At 49.5% G+C, this 14,089-nt stretch overlaps 1 protein-coding gene across 1 annotated transcript; it reads left to right on the top strand.

The window, feature by feature from the left end:
* The first annotated feature begins 270 nt into the window (after positions 1-270).
* On the top strand, positions 271-14,089 carry LOC118314747 (L-fucose kinase). The gene is made up of 23 exons (XM_035641354.2): positions 271-1,105; positions 2,688-2,839; positions 2,981-3,031; positions 3,120-3,245; positions 3,639-3,711; positions 4,610-4,707; positions 4,796-4,876; positions 6,283-6,402; positions 7,758-7,929; positions 8,506-8,612; positions 8,694-8,795; positions 8,874-9,047; positions 9,127-9,200; positions 9,904-10,262; positions 10,346-10,580; positions 10,657-10,823; positions 10,975-11,202; positions 11,457-11,600; positions 11,679-11,798; positions 12,019-12,206; positions 12,295-12,394; positions 12,481-12,704; positions 12,851-14,089. The coding sequence occupies exons 1-23, from the start codon at positions 979-981 to the stop codon at positions 12,920-12,922; spliced, it is 3,294 nt and encodes a 1,097-aa protein (XP_035497247.1). The 5' UTR covers positions 271-978; the 3' UTR covers positions 12,923-14,089.

Below are 14,089 nucleotides of genomic sequence, written 5' to 3'. Positions count from 1 at the left end.
AAATACATATTGAGTATGATCTAATATCCATATTTCTGTCTGTTGTGGGACTTCGGACGTTGAACTGACGACGTTGATGTGATAAGTGTCTAATAAGTTTCATTTAAATAAACTATTAGTTTCTAACCAGCAGTATTCTGAATTCTGAGAATTGTTTTATCCATAAAAGCAACTCAAAGTTTTCTTGCAAAACTTTAATTTGTTGCATCTTAATAAATGTCAGTTTCTCTTTCCAGCTGTTATAGTTTATTAGATCTATACTCGACGTTTCATTCAGCTGCACATTTTTTAATATATATCTTGAATCTGACTGAGATATCTACTGTCAAAAGACATTGAACATGGAAAAAATTATTATTTATTTACTTTCCTGATATGATTGATTGGTGTCGCACTTTTGCATCCTGGGAGTTTGTATGTTTTTTTAATGATCTTACAACAGTTAATGAAACACCTACATGTGGTGACGTCATCCGACTGAACCCGTCTGTTCCAGTCTGTGACCCGCCCGGGCGAATGGTCCAAAGATCGAAATCGAACGCCGCCCTTTAGATTTTATAGCCTATTGCGGCGCGCGTGGTCCCAACGGTCTCAGAGGGGCGGAACCAACCAACGGTCTCAGAGGGTCGGAACCAACCAACGGTCTCAGAGGGGCGTAACCAACCAACGGTCTCAGAGGGTCGGAACCAACCAACGGTCTCAGAGGGTCGGAACCAACCAACGGTCTCAGAGGGTCGGAACCAACCAACGGTCTCAGAGGGTCGGAACCAACCAACGGTCTCAGAGGGTCGGAACCAACCAACGGTCTCAGAGGGGCGGAACCAACCAACGGTCTCAGAGGGGCGGAACCAACCAACGGTCTCAGAGGGGCGGAACCAACCACCGGTCTCAGAGGGGCGGAACCAACCACCGGTCTCAGGAGGGCGGAACCAACAGTCAGTGAGCAGCGTCGGTACTGTCTAGCAGGACACTCAGCGGATGGCGGAGCGGGACCGTGCGGAGCGGGGCGACTCGACCGGCCCGGGGATGTCTCGCGGCGGGTTGAAGTGGACCGTGGTGGTTCTGACCTGCCGACACAGAGACAGCGAGGTCTGCTTCCAGAGAGGTGAGGCTCATCTTCGCTCTCTACGATCTTTGTTCGCTGCGGCGACTGGTGAGGTGTCACGTCACGTGTCGTGTGTCGTCATCGACTTCACTGAACTTTTTCTACTGGTGATATTCATGTAAATTCTGAATATTGATTATTCTTTTTCTCAATATTTTTTGCAATTCGTATATTTTTATATTTATTTGTGTAAATATTGTATATATTTTTAATGTGTGCTGTGAAACGTCCTGCTGTTACACCAACATTTCCCAGCTTTGGATAAATAAAGTAACTATCAATCTGTCTGTCTGTCTGTCTGTCTGTCTTTCTGTCCATCTATATATCATCTATATATGGAGCTATATATATGTGTGTATATATATATATATATATATATAGTAAAAAATAAGTGTGAAGTATAAATAAGGAGTGTGTAAACATGTGTTGTGTATCAGTCTACAGGTCAGATGGTCAGTGCAGGACAGGTTGACAGTCTGTATTGTTTTGTGTTGTTTGACCTGTCTGTCTGTCTGTCTGTCTGTCTGTCTGTTTCATGGGACAGAATCATGATCCACAATCGGAATCACGATTCTTCTCAACATCTAGGTTTCAAAACAACGAGTCTTGTGTCAGACAAATGATAATTAACTGTATGTAAAACATAACAGATCCGACTGAACTTTCAGTTTCACTAAATGTTTCACAGATCACTCGTGACTTCACTCGCTAAACATTTGTTACACTTGTGACAACGAGCTTTGTCTCCATCGATTTATCAAACCTAATAAAACAACTTGCTCAAATCAAGCGATCTGATTGGTTCAGTCTGTGGTATAATGAGCGTAGACCACGAACTGAAGTGAGATGTGGCTGAAGTGTCCACGTTCCTCTGAACATCAGATCATCTGAGATCAATTCTGATAAAAGATCGTCAGAATCGCTCCAATTACAGATTCACTTATGACTTTGTAACTAACCTCACGTCCCGCCGTCTTTTTCTTTTATTTTAATAATCTACAGTGGCATCGTTCAAATTCATCACATTACAGTAACACTGTCTAGTTCATGGACTTGGATATGAAAGTGGACGTATGCTGCGTTTCTTCATACCTCGGTGGTCGGAGGTCGGGTGGTGAAGTGCCTCCAGGTGCAACGAGTTCTGAGGTGTAATGGAACGTAGCGGTCGGTCACCAGGTCCAGAAAGTGTGTGAAGCCTGTAGTCTGTGTCCTGACCAGCAGAGGGCGACTCTAAGAGAACGTGACTTGATTCATGACGTCAGTAAAACATTTCCCTGAGGAGTTTATGGTTCAGGATGGATGTGTTGGGGGCGTGGCTACAGTCTGAGTGACAGCTGGCACCATCCAATGGGTTCAGGTCAGACCTCCCCCGCTCCTATGTCTGGTTCCTAAAAAAAAAGATGTCGCTGGGTTGATACTCATTAAAAATACTTATACTCCCTTATTGTTTCTTGTTCTAAATTTTATTTTTGTTTTTCATTGTAATGTAACGTCTTTGTTTCAGGCGGCAGGTGTAACCATAGCAACAGTGATGTCTCAGTTGTTTTACACAGACGATCGTGTGTGTGTGCGTCTCTCACAGAGCTGGAGTTGCGGCAGCAGTGTGGCTCGCTCTACGAGGGTGCGTTGGTTCTGACAGTGCGGGACCGTGAGGAGCCGGTGGGCAGCGGGGGGGCGACGCTGAACGCTCTGCTAGTCGCTGCCGAGCACCTGAGCAACCGAGCCGGACACACGGTGAGTGACGTCTCAATGACGGGCCACAACTGGGTTGTGATGGCTCTGTTGGTTCTTATATTTCTCAGTTGAAGAAAGGTAAAGACTCGTGTCCTTTAGAACCGGAGCATTTTGAATAAGGAAGTTTCTTTGTTTGCTCAGGTGGTGACGGCTGACGTCCTGGATGACGCTCACATCCTCATCATGCACACAGTGAGTCCGGTCCAGTCTAGTAAACGTGCATCTGCAGATGTTTGTGTTGTTTGCCGCTCACCTCTGTTGTTTTTCTTTTTTCCTGCAGGGTCGTGATTTTCCCTGGAGCTCGTGCAGCAGAGCCTTCTGCTGGCTGCCTGGGGAGAAGCCCGGGCAGAAGGTCCAGGCGCCACTCTGCTGTCTGGACCTGCTGCTGGACCGCCTCAGTACCCAGGTCTGCCTCGGGCCTCGGGCTTCGTCTCGTCTCGTCTTTCACACAGAACTTCACATTTTATGTACGATGATTAAAATGATAGGTTGTTAAGCTGACCGTTCCATGTGGCGTCCCACTGGGTCGTCAAAGAAAAAGTTGGAGACTCCTCCCACAGACGACTTTTCCCTTCAAAATTTCCTGAAGGTGGACTTCAGTGAGGCAGAGGACCACGGTGGTCCTGGACCGGATCAGTTCCATCAGTGCGGCGTGGGAGGAGTCTGATAATGACTCCGCCCACATGTGATCGGCAGTTTGAAACACTAGGTGACGTCACGAGTCACGTTCACCAGGTGAAACGATGAATCTTTCATAAATGTAAAGAGTTAAGATCTTGTTTTTGTCTCGTTGACCCAGATCTGTCCCGGTTCTCCTCCCGGTGTCTGGGTCTGCAGCACCGACATGATCCTCTCCGTCCCGCTGGACTTTGGTCAGTGAATTACTGCAGAAGCACACGACTACGACACAAGTCACAGTCTAGTTCTGCTGCGGCGAGAAACCGTGTTGTTCATACTGCAGATCTTTTCTTTGTCTGTTATTGTTGCTTGTTATAAAGAGTTACTCTGAGCCGAAAACCCAGGTATTTTTTCAGCGTGCACACAGAACCATCGGCTAAAGGACCTCGAGGAAATACCCTGACTTTTACAAAACGTGTTTTGCTTAAGAATCGCTTACTGCGATTACGTATTGTAATTTTCTGGCGGCATCTGTTGGTAAAGTTGCAAACGGCAAAAAACTGAGCGACCGACAGGGGACACTTTATGGTGGGGCGCCTCTGATTCCATTTCCTGTTTCCGTCAGCGTCTGAAAATTCGTCAAAAATGTCAACGCAACGTATTCTGGACCGTTTAGTTCAACAACCGTATTCAATGGTCGGGTCCACTCATGTCACTATATTTAACTCATATATATAGCATTATGGACAACATGACATTTTATATCCAAAAGGTCACTTCGATATAAAATAATAAAATGAGCAGGAGTAGAGGGAGAGGCAGGTGACAGGTGACTCAACGGCAGAATTCCGGTTCTTCCAGGTCTAAAGTTTGTGTTTAACCACGAGTCAGTGAAACATCAACAACACGGAACCTGACTGTTTGTTATTGAGCCTATTTATGAAATCATAAGGCGCTGTGCGGTTATTAGTGACATGATACATCAGGCCTTTTACAATGTAATGTTTCATAGATTTCATCATCGTGGTTCAACCGCAGCTGTCAGATAGTTTGGTTTAAAAAGCACAAAACTCATAATTGTACATAAACATGTTTGTTTGTCAACGGTGGAACAAACTTGTGTGTGTGTGTGTGTGTGTGTGTGTGTGTTAGCTCTCTCCTGGGAGGGTTTCTCTGGTGTTCGTGTCCTGGCGTTACCAGGTGACGTCTCCTACGCAGCGGATCACGGCGTCTACCTGTGCGACCAACAGGTGCTCACTTCATTTCATCTCAACTTATTCAAATCTACGTTTCATGTTTCTTTCAGTGGGACTGAGATGTGTTTGTTTCGTCTCCCAGGGTCGAGTCAGAGACATCGTCTACAAGGGAACAGAGGAGCAGATTCAACAAGCTCTGATGCCTGATGGGAAAGTGCCGCTGGTGCGTCTTCGGCTTCGCTGACTCAAAACATCAAACACCTTCAGATCACAAACTCAAAACATCAAACACCTTCAGATCACAAACACAAAATATCAAACACCTTCAGATCACAAACACAAAACATCAAACACACCTTCAGATCACAAAGACAAAACATCAAACACCTTCAGATCACAAACACAAAACATCAAACACCTTCATATCACAAACTCAAAACATCAAACACCTTCAGATCACAAACACAAAACATCAAACACCTTCAGATCACAAACACAAAACATCAAACACACCTTCAGATCACAAACTCAAAACATCAAACACCTTCAGATCACAAACACAAAACATCAAACACCTTCAGATCACAAACTCATAACATCAAACACCTTCAGATCACAAACACAAAACATCAAACACCTTCAGATCACAAACACAAAACATCAAACACCTTCAGATCACAAACTCAAAACATCAAACACCTTCAGATCACAAAGACAAAACATCAAACACCTTCAGATCACAAACACAAAACATCAAACACCTTCAGATCACAAACACAAAACATCAAACACCTTCAGATCACAAACACAAAACATCAAACACCTTCAGATCACAAACACAAAACATCAAACATCTTCAGATCACAAACACAAAATATCAAACACCTTCAGATCACAAACACAAAACATCAAACACCTTCAGATCACAAACACAAAACATCAAACACCTTCAGATCACAAACACAAAACATCAAACACCTTCAGATCACAAACTCAAAACATCAAACACCTTCAGATCACAAACACAAAACATCAAACACACCTTCAGATCACAAACTCAAAACATCAAACACCTTCAGATCACAAACACAAAACATCAAACACCTTCAGATCACAAACACAAAACATCAAACACATCTTCAGATCACAAACACAAAACATCAAACACCTTCATATCACAAACACAAAACATCAAACACCTTCAGATCACAAACACAAAACATCAAACACCTTCAGATCACAAACACAAAACATCAAACACCTTCAGATCACAAACTCAAAACATCAAACACCTTCAGATCACAAACTCATAACATCAAACACCTTCAGATCACAAACTCAAAACATCAAACACCTTCAGATCACAAACACAAAACATCAAACACACCTTCAGATCACAAACTCATAACATCAAACACCTTCAGATCACAAACTCATAACATCAAACACCTTCAGATCACAAACACAAAACATCAAACACCTTCAGATCACAAACACAAAACATCAAACACACCTTTAGAACCCGAAGGCTTCTTTCAAACCGGAGCAGAAGCTGCAGAAGGTTTGACGTTGTGCTTGTTGTTTTGCTGAGTTGAATCATTCTGTGTGATTCTGTGGTTCTGTGCGCAGGTGTCGGGTCCGGTCTTCTTCAGCAGGTCGGTGTCAGAGAAGCTGTTGCAGACTCACGTCACGCCTCCTCTTAACGGCTGCACCTACCTGGGCCTGGACTCCGGGGCTCCGCCCCTGCAGGTACAAGGAGTTTTAAAAAAAAAATTTAGTAAGCAAGTTGGACTTGTTTCTCGTTTCCTCAGATTAGATTAGATTACATTCATTCATCAAGCGTCTTACAATAGGATCATTCAACCATGAAGAGCAGCGGTGGCTCCGCCCCCTCGCAGCGAAGGAGTAGCAGAGCCGAGTGGATGGGACGGGGTGTAAAGGTCTGACCAAGTCCTGGATGTAGGCGGAGCCTGAGAAGTAGGGTTCGACCGATACAGATTTTCTTGAGCCGATATTTGGAGCCGATACTACTTTTGCTCCCTCAATTTAATAGTTAAATATAATTAAATTCAGCGGGTTGACTCGTCTGATCTGAGGTCTTAGTCAAAGTGAGGTTATGGCCGAGGCCGTGTCTCGCCTCCCTGGGTCGAGGGAGACGAGGCTCACGTCGCTCTGGAGCATCTCTGGAGTTCCCACCGCACCGGGACTCGTCGGCCTGCGAACGGGATCCCCTGCGCAAAGCCTGCGGCGCGGTCAGTCCACCGGCAGCCGCGCCCGACTCTGTGCGGGGCCCGACGGGGGGGCGCCGCCAGTCCCAGCCTGCCGAAGCAGAGAGGGGAAAGGCGGGGAAGAGAAGGAGGGTACGGGGGGAGAAGAGCCAGCCGACGAGCAGAGAGATGTGGAGGATGCGTAAAACAGCAACCACAAGCCTCGCGCCCGTCCGGCGGCGGCGGCGGCGGCCCCCGAGATTAAAAAGTCAATTTCCACGAGGCAACGGTTTGGAGAAAAAGGAGAAAGACACAAACCCACTGGGCGCTCCGTCCACCGCGACCCACGACTAAGCCGGCCGGAGCCAGCGGCAGAGCGGAGTGGGAGACATTGAATCCCCCTCCCGCTCTCCGGAGGAGAGGGAGAGTTGGTACCCGACGGGCGTGCAGCGTGGCAGCCGAGGGCAGAGGCACCGCGACGGCGCTGGGTAAATGGTTCCGGAGAGAGCGGGGCCGGGCCCGATAGGCGACCGGATCTGCCCTCCCAAAAAAAACTATCGGCGATGCCGATACACGTAAAAAACGCAAACATCGGCCGATATTATTGTCCCGCCGATATATCGGTCCAACACTACTGAGAAGCTTCTGGGTCTGGTCCAGATTGAGCTTCAGGTGATACGTCGACGTCCAGCAGAGATTCTGCTGCCACCTGGTGTCAGATTGTGGAAAGGATCAAATGAGTTGTGTGTCGTCTGCATATGGAAGGAAATCAGCGTCTAATGAGCTGGTGTTCAAAGAGAAGAGGACAGAGCCCTGAGGGACTCCAGGGTTCAGACACAGATCCCCTCCAAGTAATCTCTGAGAGTTTCAACCGACCGTCTTGCTGTCGCTCCTCAGATCTCTCTCTTCCTGGACGTGTTGAAGTGCCTCTGCTCAGATCTTACTCAGGCTCAGTTTGTGAGTGAGGAGAGAGGCGGCTGCAGTTCTGTCGTCGGACCACAGGGGGCGACGGTGAGGGACGGCAGGGCGGAGCTGTGGAGGATCCTCAGAGGGACGCCGCTCAGACTGGGTGGGTCTCTCTCGCTCGACACCTTGTGGACATGACTGATGAACATTGTCTGTATTTGCTTTGTGTCGTCCGTATTTCCTCAACTCCACCTCAAACTGTTTCTTGACCACATTTGTAAATTCTTTAAAATAGTCCTTGTCCCAAAATGTCATTGAATCCTTTTTTAACATTTTAGTCATCAGACGGCCATCAGGACTCGTTGATAAAATACAAACTACCGACACTGCAGGATGTTCCTCATTCTTAGCTTAGCATCAAGGCCGGGAACAACTATCTTAGCTTTGTCTATTGTCTGAAGTTATGGGGAAACAGCTAGCTTAGCTGAGCATAAAGACTAGCCTAGCTTAGCATGAAGACAGGGAAAAGGGGGAAATCGACATCTTGGCTTAGCATAGAGACAGGAAGTGAACCTCGCTCTGTCCACAGGGAACAGAATCCACCAGGAAAATGCTGATGAATGTTTTTGTTTGAAGGTGAAACTATTGTTTCTTTCACTTTGCTCTGCACTTTTGTCGTCAAGCTGCCAGAATCCATTTTCACGCCCCCCACACCTGCGCTCTGCTCTCGTCCTCACAGTGTACGTCGCCGGCGGTCACTACGACTACCTGACGCTGTCTGGGAAGCAGCATGTGCAGCGACTGACCTGTGATTGGTCCGACAGGAACACGCTCTCCCACATCCAGGTGACACTTCCTGTCCCTCGGCCTCAGACTGACTCGTGTCGTCGCGGTGAGCTTCTCTGACGTCTTCCTGTTTCCCTTCAGAGAGAGAGCGGGGTGAGCGACGGCGCTCGGGTGATCAACAGCGTCGTGGAGGGAGACGTTGCCGTGGCGACTGGAGCGGTAGTGCAGCACTGCCACCTACAGGTGAGACGCTTGTCTAATAGCGCTGCTCCGAGCAGGTCGTGTTGCGGTCGGCGTGGTGACCTCTGACCTCTCCCTCAGGGGCCTCTGGACGTCCCCTCAGGTTGTCTGCTGTCGGGTCTCGAGCCGTCGGCGTCTCGGTGCATCAGGAAGATGAAACTGTCCAGTGACATCATCATCCAGGGCCATCGCGTGGAGCTGGGGGAGCTGAAGCTGAAGGTGTTCACTGTGACGGGGGCTCGGGACGACCTGCAGGTCGGTTCAACAGAGTTCTACGTCCTGAGAACAAAGTGATGAACGGACTCATGATAATCAGGCTCCTCCCCCTGCTCAGGTCTCCTCTGACGACGGCCACGCCTCCTTCCTCAACCAGACGTGGAGCGACTTCTACAGCCGGACAGGGATACAGTGAGACTCCGCCCATCGCATCCACTTTGACCTTTAAGTTTTATCTTTGATCTTTGTCTTTTCTGACGAGTTGAATTGTCATAAGAAACATAATGTTAATGAAAGTGATCATACATTGCTGGCTCTGCCCCTTTTCTCCTCTCCTCCTCTCTGCTCCTCTCTTCTCATCTCCTCTCTCCTCCTCTCCCCCTCTCCTCTTTCCTCTTGCCTCTCTCCTCCCCTCCTCCCCCCCTCCCCTCCTCTCTTCTCATCTCCTCTCTCCTCCTCTCCCCCTCTCCTCTTTCCTCTTGCCTCTCTCCTCCCCTCCTCCCCCCCTCCCCTCCTCTCTTCTCATCTCCTCTCTCCCCCTCTCTCCTCCTCTCTCCTCCTCCCCTCCTCTCTCCTCCTCTCCTCCTCCCCTCCTCTCTTCTCATCTCCTCTCTCCCCCTCTCCTCTTTCCTCTTGCCTCTCTCCTCTCCTCCTCTCCTCCTCCCCTCCTCCCCTCCTCCCCTCTCCTCCCCTCTCCTCCCCTCCTCTCATCCTCTCTCCTCCTCTCCTCCTCTCCTCCTCCCCTCCTCTCATCCTCTCTCCTCCTCTCTCCTCCTCCCCTCCTCTCCTCCTCTCTCCTCTTCCCCTCCTCTCTCCTCCTCCCCTCCTCTCTCCTCCTCTCCTCCTCCCCTCCTCTCCTCCTCTCTCCTCTTCCCCTCCTCTCTCCTCCCCTCAGGGCAGAGGAGTTGTGGGTCCGGGGGGAGGGGCGTTCCCTCCTTGAGGCTCGTCTCTTCCCGGTGCTCCGCCCCAGAGGAGGCGCTGTGGGTCTGGAGGGGGGCGTGGCCTGGCTGCTGGGGGGAGGAGTCGGCTGCCTGCGGCGGTGGCGGGAGGCGTGGAGGTTGTCGTTGAGGGAGGTGCTGTCACTCACTCGCCAGGAGGCAGAGCTGCGGTGGAGGGAGGAGCTGCTGTTCCTGGCGGGGAGGCGGAGAGTGTTTGACGCCCTGACGAGTCGGTCGGACGTCTGCCTGCTGCCTTGCTTCAGGGCAGCAGTGCTTGGCGGCGAGCAGGGGGCGCTGCTGGATACACTGGACGACAGTGAGTCACAGTTCACAGTCGTGATGTGAGAGTTTATATCAGGTGCCATGAGCTTCACTCTCCACTCCACTTTTTTTTTCCAGTTGCAGCTGGTCCCAGGGAGCAGGGGGCGGAGCCAGGTGCTGAGCTGGGCGTGGCCGCCCGCTGTCTGTCCTGCATCGCTGATGTGTTGGTGTGCATGGCGAGGGGGCGGGGCGGTCTGAGGAGTGGACCCGCTGCTAACGAGGCCTGGAGCTCCGCCTACCTCCTGTTGGAGGAGGGTAACCTGTGGGGCGGAGTCCACGCCCTGGCTGCACAGAGAGCTGATTGGCTGAGCAGGTGAACGTCACTCTCTCTCTCTCGTTTCGCTCGGGTGTTTTTTACGTGTCGGCCACTGACTAACTGCCCCCTACAGGCCGGACCTGCTGGTTCGGGCAGCCAGGCATTACGAAGGCGCCGGACAGGTGCTGCTGCGGCGGGCCGTGATGTCATCGCAGAGATTCATCTCTATTGGTCAGGGTGAAGTCCTGCCCCTCACGGAGTGGCAGGAAGTGGAGTGTCCGGCCAGACTGGACTTGGCAGGTGAATGGAAATAAAAACCGAGATCATTTCTTTATGATTTATTTTAAGGCTGAAGACGAAGATGAAGACTCTGACCTCTGACCTCTGACCTCTGACTTCCAGTCGCTTGACTGTTAACTGTCGTGTGACCTTTAACCTCTCCGTGTTCCAGGCGGGTGGAGCGACACGCCACCTATCGCCTTCGAGCATGGCGGCTCCGTGACCAACATCGCAGTGCGCATCGACGGGAAGCGTCCCATCGGCGCCCGGGCCCGACGCATCAGGGAGCCCCTCCTCCTGCTGGTCAGCCGCTCAGGAGGGCGGGAAGGCGGCGTTTCCACGGGGATGGTGTGCGACAGCTTGGATGACCTCAGTGACTACTGTCAGCCCCACGCACCGGGTGAGAGACGAGCACGGCTCCGCCCCCTGGTGGCCGGCTGCAGTATGGGTCATAAACAAACTTACATGGAAACTCATTATCGCCCCCTTGTGGCTGTCGTGAGACACACAACACCAGCTCTGTTCAACACTCAGAACATTCCACTTTTTTTACATTACGCGTCCTGTAAATGTGTGTTTGTGTGTGTGTGTGTGTGTTTGTGTGTGTGTGTGTGTGTGTGTGTGTGTGTGTGTGTGTGTGTGTGTGAGAGGCAGGAGCCCTGCTGAAAGCCGTCTCTGTGTGCAGCGGTCTGGTGTCCCTCACCTCCCAGCATGCTCTGGGGCACCAGCTGATGGAGCGGTGGGGCGGAGGGGTGGAGATCCAAAGCTGGTCGACGCTGCCCACCGGATCTGGACTGGGTGAGAGACCGACCAAGTCATAAAACAAACCAACGTATAAAATGAAAATGTTTCACACTGTGACTGTTCATCCTGCAGGGACCAGCAGTATCCTGGCGGGGGCGCTGTTAGCTGCGGTCTACAGATGTACAGGTCGAACCTATGACACTGACGCTCTCATCCACGCCATCTTGTACCTGGAGCAGATCCTCACCACAGGTGGGTCATGTTGGACCAGAGCCTCTGACCCCGGGTCACGACCCCGGGTCATTCTGACTGACGCCGGGTCGTGACACCGGGTCGTGACACCGGTCATGACCCTGGGTCCATGGGTCTTCCTGGTTGGAGAGAGAACGAACCAAACCCGGTCGGCTGCCTCGACTGAACTCCCTCTTCCTCTTCCTCCTCCTCTTCCTCCTCTTCACTTCTGCTCCTCTAGGTGGTGGCTGGCAGGACCAGGTGGGAGGTCTGGTGGGCGGAGTCAAGGTGGGGCGCTCCAGGACGTTTCTGCCCCTGCAGGTGGAGGTGGAGCGTCTCAGTCCTCCGGACGACTTCCTGGTTGCTCTGGAGCAGCGCCTCCTGCTGGTCTACACCGGGAAGACCCGGCTGGCTCGGAACCTGCTGCAGGTCGGTGACGATGATGATGGTGATGATGATGATGAAGATGTAGTGATGATGATGGTGAAGGTGATGATGAAGATGGTTCTGTCTGCAGGACGTGGTCCGGAACTGGTACAGTCGTTTGCCCTCGATGGTCCAGAACGTCCAGCAGCTCGTGGAGAACTCAGAGGAATGTGCCCGGGCCTGTTCTGAGGGTGAGACGGGTTCTTGTTAACAGAAAACACTAAATTATTCCACTACCTACATTTCCCAGAAGCCCTTGCTCCTCTGCCCCCCCCAGGCTCCCTGTCCAGACTGGGCCGGTGTCTGGACCGCTCGTGGGAGCAGAAGAAGCTGATGGCTCCGGGCTGTGAGCCGGCCTCGGTCCGGACCATGATGGAGGCGCTGCGGCCGCTGGTCCTGGGTCAGAGTCTTGCCGGCGCCGGGGGAGGCGGCTTCCTCTACCTGCTGACCCGCGAGCCGGGGCAGCGGCAAGTGGTGCTGCAGCTCCTCAATGACATGCCGGTAAGACTGTAATCAACTATCACTAGGTTTATGATTTTAATGATAAATAAACAGACGTGACCTTGTGTGACCTCATGTGACCTTGTGTGACCTCGTGGGTCTGTCTGTATGTCGGGGTCACCTTCATGAACCCTGGTTTGTTTCAGGGTCTGGGAGATTTCAGCGTCCACTCGGTGGAGCTGGACCTGGACGGGCTCACGGTCCTGCCCACCTGCTGAAGACACGCCCACACCGGCACCGAGGACACGCCCATATGTGTAGGACATGCCCACACACTTATTAAAGTGACAGTTCAGGAATTTAAAACATTTAAAACACAGGAAAAGTGTAAAAATGCTACAATTTAAAAACACTTTCTTTTCTCTGTGACGGTGAAAGTTTATAGAACCAGGATAGTTTTATATGAACATATGACTAGTCTGACACGGTTCTCAGTGACAAGTCAGAGGATTAATGTATTTATCTATTTTAAATATTAACATTCATCTTTAGCGTGTTACTTACAATGTGACGACGGTGCGACGATTTAAAAAAAAATCTGACTTAGGATCATACGTACGACCGACGACGTACAGTGACTCAAACGCCTCTTGACATCATCCCGTTGCCGTGGAGACAAACAGCTTTTTGTTCCTCACATGGTTTGTGAGAAAAAATGATCAGATTTTAATAGGAAACAACAAAATATTGATTATTCTTCAGACATGAAGCAGTAGCAGTTTCTCCACCTGTTGTTTTTATTACTGTACTTTTAGCAGTCTCTGGTTTTTATTCGGGGAAACTGTATTTTCTTATATGAACTTTAATGTCAATGATGATGACGATGATTTGAGTTGAGTTCAGGACTGAAAAATCAGCCGCAGGTTTAAAGGACAAGTTCACGTTTTTAACATGTTCATTAATGTGATTAATGAGTTGACGACCTGTGACCTGCCATGTGACTCCAGAGTCGTATATATATATATCTATATATAGATACAGACATTGTCACGTGGGGTAAAAATATTGTGAAATCATGTGAGACCCTGAACAAATGTGAACTTGTCCTATAGCAACAATAAACCAAAAAACAAAACTTAGCTATGAAATTTCCTATTTTTTTTAATCATGTTTTTCATTTATTAGTCCACAGTTTAATATTTTCACAAACAAATCGTCTTTGTTTAAACGGAGAAAGACATTGAAGAGATTTCATGTGTTTTCATGGTTTGGATTTTAAATGTAATAATTATAATAATAATGAATGTATATTAATTGTTGAAACAGCTTATTGAACAGGAATCAAATCAACAACACTTTAATCAACAACCGACAGGAAGTGTGGTGACTTTTATTAAGGAGAGGAATCATTTATTCATCCACAGAATAAATTCTCAGGGTAAAAA

This window comes from Scophthalmus maximus, chromosome 7 (assembly GCF_022379125.1).
Source record: "Scophthalmus maximus strain ysfricsl-2021 chromosome 7, ASM2237912v1, whole genome shotgun sequence".
Lineage (NCBI taxonomy): Eukaryota > Metazoa > Chordata > Actinopteri > Pleuronectiformes > Scophthalmidae > Scophthalmus > Scophthalmus maximus.
The sequence above is the reverse complement of the archived record's forward strand: the minus strand, read 5'-3'. Positions and strand labels throughout refer to the sequence as shown.

Excerpts from the sequence above, each read along its gene's own strand:
- LOC118314747 (XM_035641354.2), top strand. The coding sequence starts at position 979 with ATGGCGGAGCGGGACCGTGCGGAGCGGGGCGACTCGACCGGCCCGGGG. Across the intron at positions 10,581-10,656 it reads AGAGCTGATTGGCTGAGCAG|GCCGGACCTGCTGGTTCGGG; the intron begins GTGAACGTCACT and ends TGCCCCCTACAG. Across the intron at positions 11,601-11,678 it reads GCCCACCGGATCTGGACTGG|GGACCAGCAGTATCCTGGCG; the intron begins GTGAGAGACCGA and ends TTCATCCTGCAG.